This window comes from Otolemur garnettii, unplaced genomic scaffold (genome assembly GCF_000181295.1).
Source record: "Otolemur garnettii isolate 467f Iridium unplaced genomic scaffold, OtoGar3 scaffold00044, whole genome shotgun sequence".
NCBI lineage: Eukaryota > Metazoa > Chordata > Mammalia > Primates > Galagidae > Otolemur > Otolemur garnettii.
Window position 1 is genome coordinate 7,290,704 of NW_003852439.1, and position 9,129 is coordinate 7,299,832.

Genomic DNA, 9,129 nt, shown 5'->3' on the forward strand with positions numbered 1-9,129 from the left:
CAGCTGCCCAGCTCGGGGCCAGGCCAGGTGGGGCTATGGAAGGGGGTGCTGCCCGGTGAGGTTCAGCCTGGAAGGACTCTCCTACCCTCTGTTGATCAGGTTTGTTCAGCAACAGGAGGAGCTTCAGGCAGAGCAAGCACTCGTCCCAAGAGATATACAAGGTGAGGTTGGGGCCCCTTGGGGTGCAGACAGGAGGTGGGTGTAGGGCTAAAGGATGTCTCATGGGCTGAGGCTGTGCAGGGTGAAGGGACAGCAGAAATGGGGCCCGTGGGGGTGGGAGGGCAGAATGATGGGAGGCTCTGGACACGCTCTCCGAGCCTGGATCCTATCATGGCTCGGGACTGTAGATCTATGGGTGAAGTGGGCTGTGTGGTGACCAAAAGCAACCAAGAAGCCCACTCCAGCCCCACATCATGTGCAGAAAGCTAATGTGCTCTTTATTTGGGGGTGTGTGGATGGCTCGGGGGAGGGTCACTGGTAGCCAGTCAGCTGCAGCATGGTGGGATAGCGGGCACGGTGGACCATGCACTTTTGGCGGTCGATGAACAGGCTGTTGGTCTTGACTGCAATGTCCTTCTCTAGGCTCATTCGTGTGTCTTCTAGGTTTCGCAGTGACTGCTCTGCTTCTAGAAGCTTCTCCTTTAGGGCCGTGAGGGACATGTTCAGCTCTTCCACCTCGCTCACCAGCCTATAGGAAGTTGGGGGTGTTAGCAGGGGCTCTGGGTAGGGGTTGTGGGGACCTTCCCCCAGGGGGGACAAGATGGGGCTTAGAACTCAGGGGGGGTTCTGGCCAAGACCCCATGAAAGGACCCCTGGGCCCCAAAGGGAAACCCCCAGAAAACTAGTCCTAGGAGTGACCCCTAGCTATAGGGGCAGGTGGATGGGGCAGTGATGGCCATGTGGCCCTGGGCCTGCCACAAGGAGGACAGGCACCTGAACTGGGCAGTGTCACGGCACAGCTCTACGTTGGGCCGATGTGAACGCTGGTATAGGCGTGTCTGGGCCACCCTCAGTGGTGCCTCCTTGTCCTTGATGGCCTGCTTCAAGGTCGCAATATTGTGCTCTTGGTCTGTGATCTCCCGCAGCGTCTGAGGGCAGAAACGTGCCCATGAGCCCCAGCCAGGTCAGGGCCAGGCCAGCAGGGTACCAGGCCAGCCCTTTTCCTGCTCTCTTGGGGCTGTGTCCAGTGGGGCAGCCCTGTCTGATGGCTCTGGGGGATGCTTAAGGAAGGGACAATGTGACGGCCACCTCAGCCTTCCCCAAGGCACTTAGAGGGCTTTGGTGAGTCAGCATGGCCTGAGCACCCCCAGCGTGATGGTCACCAGGCCCTCAGCCCTGGCTAAGTACTCAAGGGACTTGGGTGCACCAAAGGCCAGGCTAAGAACCCAGAGTCAGAGGCCTGTGGTCCAACCAAGCCTGGTGAGTCACCCCACTAGGTGGTCCCTGACCCCCAAACTGCCTCCTGCCTCCATCCTCCCTACACCCATCAGCCCCTGGTGTGCTTTTTAGTGGCACTGCCAGCTGTCTCTGCACATGCTTAGTGGGAGCCCACACACGTGCAGGCATCTGCTCTTGGGGACCTCAGGGTGAGACCCAGGGGGTAGTTTCAGGTTGGCCCACCTTAAGCAGGTGGTGCTGTAGCTTGTGCAGGGCGTCCTCCAGCTCCTCACAGCGGCGCCCAAAGGCCAGGTTCACAGAGTCACACTGCAGCCGCAGGTCCTCTGCAGTGTCCTGAAGGATGCAGTCGATAAGCGCCCGCAGGTTGGTTGAGGCCTGGTGCTCACGCTCTGCACGACACAGGTTTTCCTGGGTGAACTTGGCCCATGTCTGGGGTGTGGAGGCACTGCAGACAGAAGCAGGCTCATCAGGGAAGGCCTGCCCACGGCTCCGCCATACCACCCCCCTGCCTGGCCCCCTGTGGCCCACCTCCACGCCAGGGCCTGCGCCCCACACTGTGAGGCCACCTGCCCCCCACCTCCACCCCGCATCTTCCTGCATCCTATGTCCCTTTTCCTCAAAACCTGTGTCTCCCCTGCCCAGCATCCTTTGTCCCCCCCACCCTGTATCCTGTGCCCCCAACACATTCTGTGTCCTCCACCTCAAACCCTGTGTCCCCTCTATCCTGCATGATGTACACCCCTGTCCCATACCCTGTGTCCCCATCCTGTGTCCCCTGCACCATGTGCCCCTGCCCTGAACTCTGTGTCCCCTCATCACACTCCATGCCCCCCCACATCTCATGTCCCCCCATGCCACACATTGTTTTCCCCTACTCCCCAACCCTGAACCCTGTATCCCCTCACACCCTCTGTCCCCCTACCCAGCACTCTGTGTCCCTCCACCCTGCACCATCCCCCCTGCTCAGTATCTTCTGCTTCTCTCATTCTGTGCCCCCCCGCCCCACACCCTGTGCCCCCTAACACCCTGTGACCACCCCCCCGCACAGCCCGACCCCCACCCTGGGATGCCCACCCCTGTATCCTTTACCCTGCACCCTGTGCCCCCCAGCATGTCAGGTCCCCCTTTGCTCCACACCCTGTGGCCCCACCACACATCCTGTGTCCTCCTCAGCCCACACCCTGTGTCTTCCCTGCCCCATACCCTCTGCCCCACCATGCTGTGACCACTGTCCCACACCCTGTCCCCCCCCACCCTATACCCTAAATCCCCCTGCCTCACACCCTGTGCCCCTCTGCCTGTACCCTGTGTCCCCTATATCCTGTCCCTCCCATGCCCCGTGATCCCTATACCCTACCCCACACCCCATACCCTGTGTACCCCCCATTTCACACCTGGTGTCCCCCTGCACCTTGTACGCCCCCATCCTATACCCTGTGTACCCCCATCCTGTGCTCCCTGCATCCATGCCCCCTAAATCTTATGTCCCTCCCACCCAACACCCTGTGTCCCTACACATGCTGTGTCCCTCCAAGCTCCATACCCTGTGCCTCCCCCACATCCTGTGTCCCCTGCCTTACCTCCTGTGTCCTCCCCAGCCTGCATGCTGTGTGCCCCTGCCCCACACCCTGGGCCTCCCCTACCCTGCACTGTATGCCCCCTCACATCCTGTGTCCCCCCAGCCCTATACCCTGTGTTTCTCCCGCACCCTGCACCCATATACCCCTGCCCTACACCATGTGCCACCCGTGCTTTCCCTGGTCCTCCTTGATCCCCATGCTCTGGCTCCCCCTCTTTGATGCAGTGTCACCCGGGGCAGACATACACTATGTCAGCCCCTGCCTACCTCTCCTCAAACTGGGCAGAGTGCGGGTAGGACTGCACCTCAGTACTCTGGCTGTGCAGGCGGGCACAGTACTCATCAATGTTGTAGGCCTCCACCTTGTCCGACCAGTTCAGCTCGCAGGTCTCCTTGTGCTCCCGGTTAAGTCTGGGTGGCAGCAGTTAGCTCAGTGCCAGGCCCCCTAAGCTGGCAGAACCTAACCCTCCACTCTGGGACCCAGGTAGTCCCTGCCCTCTTTGAGCCTGGGGTGCAGGTAGGTGGGATCAGGGGTTATCCCTCGGGCCTGGAGGCACCCACCCACCGGATCTGGTTCACCGCTTGCATGATGGTCCTCTTCAGGAGCTCCTGGATATTCCGGATGAGCTCAGCTTCCTGCGGGGAAGAAATTCCACCTGAGCCCAGAGACCACTGAGGGCTGAAAAGGGCCTGATCCCTGCTTGCTCATGTCTCCTAAAGTGGAGCCACAAGCACAGATCCTTCTATGTAGGGCTTACTCTGGGCTTTCAAACATTCTTTCTGGTGTGTTGTAAGCAAGATCTTTTCTTCTGGGGACTTCTCCCAGCAGCAGATCCCATACTCCTAAGCTTGAGGGTCATTGCTGCAGTGGTCCCAGAGCCTGCCCTGAGGGGCATCAGCCTGCCCTCTGGCCCCTGAACAGCCTCCAAGACCCCTGATCCCTGGGGACCAGCTGTCCACCTGGGCTGCCCCTGGGGCTCTGTCCTGACACCCAGAACACAAGGGTCCTGCTGTGGCCTGCATGGTTTCATGTTCTGTGTGAGGACAACCCTCTTTCCTATGACTGGTATTCCCGCCTCGACCTCATGCTGCATCTCCAGGTGATCCCCTAAAGATGTTGGGGTCCTGGTCCCATGTACCCCTGTTGTTCCACTGGTGTTAGTGTTTCTATTACTGGGCAGGGTGAAGGCTGGGGCAGGGACGGCCCCAAGGCTCCAGCCTGAGCCTAGGGTGTAGGGAGGGGTCTCCCTGAGGCCCTTGGACATCCCCCAAACATCCTTCAGTAATGGCGATGCCCAGGCCTGAGAGGTGAGCAGGTTCTGCAGAGCCAGCACCAGCAGCCAGCCTGGCACTTCCCTAAAGACACCGCATGCTGCCTTCTGAGGAGACATTCAGAGGAGAGAGAGGGGATCTGGAGGGAACTATGAGATCGGGAAACTCAGTGTCAGGCTGAATCTTCTTGGATACAAGTGGGCTGGAGGGGATGAGATCCCGAAAGAGAGACAGTTACTTGAAAGTCCGTGATTCAGTGGGGGCAAAACCATCTCCTGTGACTAAAGAGCCAGGTGTCTGAGCCCCAGGGTCCTGGGTCAGGCGCAAGGGGGCCGACGTGTGCCTGCATGTGGCCACATGGGTGCACAGGTACTAAAGCCTATGGCCACAGGTAATCCTATGTCTGCCCAGGCCTCTCATGCCCTCACAGCCCCTCACAGCCCCACACACCTTCAGCAGCTCCATCTCCACGTGGTCACGCACGAGGTCCGGGTGCTGGCGGCGCTCACGGCACTGCAGGTTGTCAGTGGCAATAGAGAAGGGTACTGCCGTGGCGTCCAGGGCACGCTCCAGCCGCTGCTTCTGGGACAGCAGCAAGTCGGTGTCAGCAATCAGCTCGTCAACCTCGCGCTGTAGCTCTGACTGCCAACAGTGCATGTCCTGTAGCCGCTGGCCCACCCTCCTTGTGGAGTCCTGCTGTGTGCGCTGTGCCAGCGCCCCCGTCTCAGCCGCCAGCTGCTGGCTCTCATGCCGCTGCCTCTCTGACTGGTCACGGTCTGCAAAGACCTGGTGGTAGCGGGCATAACAGTTCTGGAACCACTCGTCCACCAGGTACTTTGCTGTGCGGAAGCCGGCAGTGGCCAGGCCCGAGGAGGTATAGGCACCGGTGTTGCGGGCCACATCATACACCTTGCAGGGCAGCTCACTGGGTGGCACTGTCTGTGGGGCCGGCTCCTTGGTCAGGAGCACATCTGTCTGTGCCATGGTGCTGGCCCCCTGATGGGGAGTGGGGCCAGTGGAGAGCAGGGGCGTCACTGGGCACAGTCAGCTGGGTGAAGTCAGCGGGGCAGCACCAACCACTCTGTCCTCAGAGCAGAAAGTGGCTCCTGGTCACCCTGGTAACACTGTACACACCAAGGGCCTTCTGTTGCTGGGCAACAGGGATTCCCCACCCAGTACCAGGGAGGGGGTATTCAGGGCAGGCAGAACTGCCCTCTTAAAGGGCCAGGCAGGCCCAGATCCCCTGCCTGGCCACAAACATCAGCAGCCAGCCAGGCGGAAGGTTCTTTTCTCCTAGAGAGCTCTGGGAAAAGCTATTCCCAGCATTCTGTGTCCTATCCCCCAGGCAAGGCCTACCCTGGCAGCCTCCTCCCTTCCAGAGTCTGTCCTGCCTGCCCTGCCAGGTGCTATCTTCTGACTGCCCCCTGGGCCAGGATCTGGGCACAGCTGTGAGCAAGGGGGGAGGCTCTGCCCATCTGAGGCCCCTTGGAAGCACAGGTGCCCAGGATGTTAGGGCCTCAGGGTGGCTGTTGGGGTGCTGACAGTGTTACCCCACTATCTGCACTTTCCCACAGAGGGTCTTTTCCCTTTCCCATAACCCCCACACCAGCCAATATGACACTGTGGTCTGGAGACTGGGTACCCCACCCCACCCCCGCTCAGGCAGCTGAGCCCAAGGCAGTGCCTACTGGCCTTCTCAGAGAGTCCTCACTCCTGCCCACTCCTATGACCCACCAAGGCCTCCTCAGGGCACCACAGAGGCCAGTTGCTCTTTGATGGGAGGTTAAAGTCAACCTCTGGTGCGTGTTTGGAGTCAGACGCCCAAATCTGCCCTACAGGGGGCAGGTCTTGTCCTGGGAAGTTGTCCCAAAGTCACCTGGGGCCAGGCTGTGAGGATGAAGCAATATGGGCAGGCAGCTCATGGCATCCAAGCAGAGCCCACAACACACCCGCCTCCGAGGACCAAGGGAGCCCCCAGCCTAGGGCAATGCCCAAAAGAGCCAGAAGAGGGCACCATTGTCCATAAGATGTACCTGCCCCTCCAGGCTCTTCAGCCCTCATCTGCCTGGACCACCCTGGCCTGGGGTCCAGCCCTTCTGGCCTTGGCTTCTCTGGAAACCCCCACCACACAGTCCTCTTAGCAGGGAACCCACCCCGGTCCCCCTCCCCATACAGGCTCTGCTTGCCCTCCCCACCCACAACCCCTTCACCGTGACACAGGAGCTGGTTACGCCTACCTCACCCGCTGTGCCCTCCTCCTGGTGCCCTCCCTTAGCCTGACCTCATGCTCCACGCTGTTGTCAACAGCACACAGTAGGAGCTTCACAAATACCAGCTTTGGGGAAGGCAGAGCCCATGGGCAGTGACCTTGGCCTGCACCACCCACTCCTCACTGTCCTTCAGAGTGGGAGATCAGGGGATCCCTGGAGTGAATGTGGCCCTGAACAATGCCCTCCAGTCCCCATGATTCAATTTCCCAGATGGCAACAGGCACAGGAACACTTTTTTGTGAACTGCATTTACTGGTATCTCTCCCTGTAAGCCCAGTGGAGAAGAGCTGCTGGCCTTGTCCCCTAACCCAGACTCCGGGGAACCCACAGGAGTGACCTCTCTCCATCAGCTTCTTGGTACCCTGGATCCTGCATGGACTTACCTAGGGACATCACAGTCACCAAGGCAGGGGCCCAAGTGTGGGTGCTAGTGAGGGTTGCAGGGGCTATGCTAGGGGTGAGGGGTCTGTGTATGGGGTTGACCAAGTAGCAGCTCAGTGGATTTGTTTATTTCCAAATTGTATTTGTTTGGAAAGTCAAGTCTTGGGACATTCGGATGTTCCCAAGGGCAAAGCCCCAGCGCCCTTTCCCCTCATCAGCATTCAGAGCCTGCAGGTGGGGTCCAGAAGGCCCTGGAGCCCCTGAACTTCTGCCCAGCTCTACTTGCACACCCCCAGTATACTCCTACCTATCAGGGCAGCCCTGAAGGACACACCCAGCGTCCTCCTACCTCTGGGGTCTGCTGGCTGAAGAATGGAGGCCCTCGGGTACATGCGTGTCCTTCTGGCCCTGGCCTCACAGATCCCAGGGAGCTAGCAGCCTTCCAAGCCCTGGTCAGGGGTGTCCATTAGAGCCCCCTGCTCAGGGCCCAGAGGTAGGGAGGGCAGGGTTGAGCTCACCCCAGGCTGGTTGCAGTTGGCAACCTCCAGTCACAGGGCTTGTTAAGAGGAACAGAGGGACCACTTGGGCCGGGGGTGGGGGAGGAGACAAGAGGCTGCCTTGCCCTCATCTACCCTCAGTCACATCTAGTGGCTTCTGGCCTTGGGCCAGCCCAGGGGTGTTTGTGGTATCACTGACCACAGCCACAGAAGATCTCCCTGGACAGGGATGGACCCAGGGAGGCCCTGAGCCCCACCAATTCACCCAGGGCCAGGAAGCTTGGTCCAGCCTGCAGGTTTCAGGTCTTGGGTTCCTCCTAGGACATAGGTGTGGCCACGTTGACCTTTGCCCCAAGCATGGCCTGGATGCAGTGGTGACTTAGTGCAGTAGTGACCCCACTGTGTCCCATTAACAGGGTGGGCCGGGTAAGAAGGGTCATCCTGCTAGGCCTAGCCCTGCCCCCCTGGGAAGCCACAGTCCTTCCCCAGAGTCACTAGACATGGAGGTGACTGCTCCCCTCTGCTCAGCCCACACCACCAAGCACACCCCAGGGGCTCAGGCAGCTGTAACAGGCCCAAGGTCACACAGACATGATAGGCACAATGCTGAGACTGAGACCATCTGGCTTTCTCTGATCCTAGACCACCTTCCTTGCGCCTCCCAACTGGATGACAACTCGGGAAACTGTCTGCCTCTGAGCAGTGCACCTGCCAGCAGGGTGGGTAGCACACCTCTGCCTTTCCCCCAGGGGCCAGCAGAACTTTTTAACAGTGGGAGAATTAAAACAGCTCAGATAGCCCCAAGCCCACTCTAGGTGATCAGAGGCTAGTCTCGGCCACAGCCACAGCAGAACAGGAGAAGCCAGAGAACCTGGAGGCAGTGCCCCGCCCAGGACAGGACAATGAGGGAAGACAGATTCTGGGGGAGGCTCAGGAGGGATTCCTGGAGGAAAAGTCCTGGGGGACCAAGCTTGGCATGCACATGGCCTGAGTGGGGTGGGTTTCTGCAGGCTGCCACAGGGACGAGGCAGGGAGGCCTCAGGGTGGGGCCTTCCTGGTAGCACTGAGGGGCTAAGGAGACCCACCCTCCCTGTGGAGGCAGGAGGCCCCACAAAGACTGGAGACACAGCAGGATCAGAGTGGACAAGGACCTGAGGACCTGAGTATGGCCAGGCAGTTGGTAGACTTGAGTCTCCAGCCAGCCCCTGCTCCCCAGCTGAGACAAGCCCAGCAGAGGGGTGGGCATCTGACACTCAGCCCCATTCTGTCCTCCTGGCCAGTGGGTGGATGTGGACACCCAGGACCATGGACACTGCCTGTCTTCAACCCTTCCCAGGGAGGCAGGTGGGGCATTGCATGTGTGACTCAGTTTTCCTGCCCAAAAGTGGGTGGCTGTGTGGGGCTGTCTGCACAGCTGTGTCCACCACCAGGACTCAGGGTGCTCTACTGGCCTTTAGCAGTGGTCAGGATCCTGGCCTAGCACCCAGAGCAGGGCTCTAGAGGTCCATGGCATGGGCAGAATCTAGACCATAGCACCTGAGGCTATGTGGCCTGGAGCTGTCACAGCACTGTGCCTCAGTTTCCCCATCTGTAAAATGGGGATAAGGACAGGCTCTCCCCTATGGGTGTCAGGGGGTGAAGCAGAATAGTCCTGGGTCTCTCCCATGGGAGTGCCAGCTGTAGGCAGGAGAAAGCTGGGTTCCTAGGTCAAACCAAGAAGGGTCCCGACAGG

General features: G+C 59.9%; 1 protein-coding gene across 1 annotated transcript; it reads right to left on the reverse strand.

Annotated features, from left to right (window-relative positions):
* Positions 1-471: 471 nt before the first annotated feature.
* Positions 472-5,233, reverse strand: LOC100946514 (tektin-4). Its single transcript, XM_003790760.1, has 6 exons — positions 4,700-5,233; positions 3,543-3,613; positions 3,245-3,388; positions 1,621-1,843; positions 934-1,088; positions 472-688 (listed from the first exon to the last, which is right to left on the reverse strand). The coding sequence occupies exons 1-6, from the start codon at positions 5,231-5,233 to the stop codon at positions 472-474; spliced, it is 1,344 nt and encodes a 447-aa protein (XP_003790808.1).
* Between the last annotated feature and the right edge of the window lie 3,896 nt (positions 5,234-9,129).

What these genes read in the sequence shown, in the direction of transcription:
- LOC100946514 (XM_003790760.1), bottom strand. Translation starts at nt 5,233, where the DNA reads ATGGCACAGACAGATGTGCTCCTGACCAAGGAGCCGGCCCCACAGACA. An exon ending in CAAGCGGTGAACCAGATCCG is followed by an intron (nt 3,389 to 3,542) that starts GTGGGTGGGTGC and finishes GCTGCCACCCAG; the next exon opens with ACTTAACCGGGAGCACAAGG. An exon ending in TCTGCCCAGTTTGAGGAGAG is followed by an intron (nt 1,844 to 3,244) that starts GTAGGCAGGGGC and finishes TTCTGTCTGCAG; the next exon opens with TGCCTCCACACCCCAGACAT.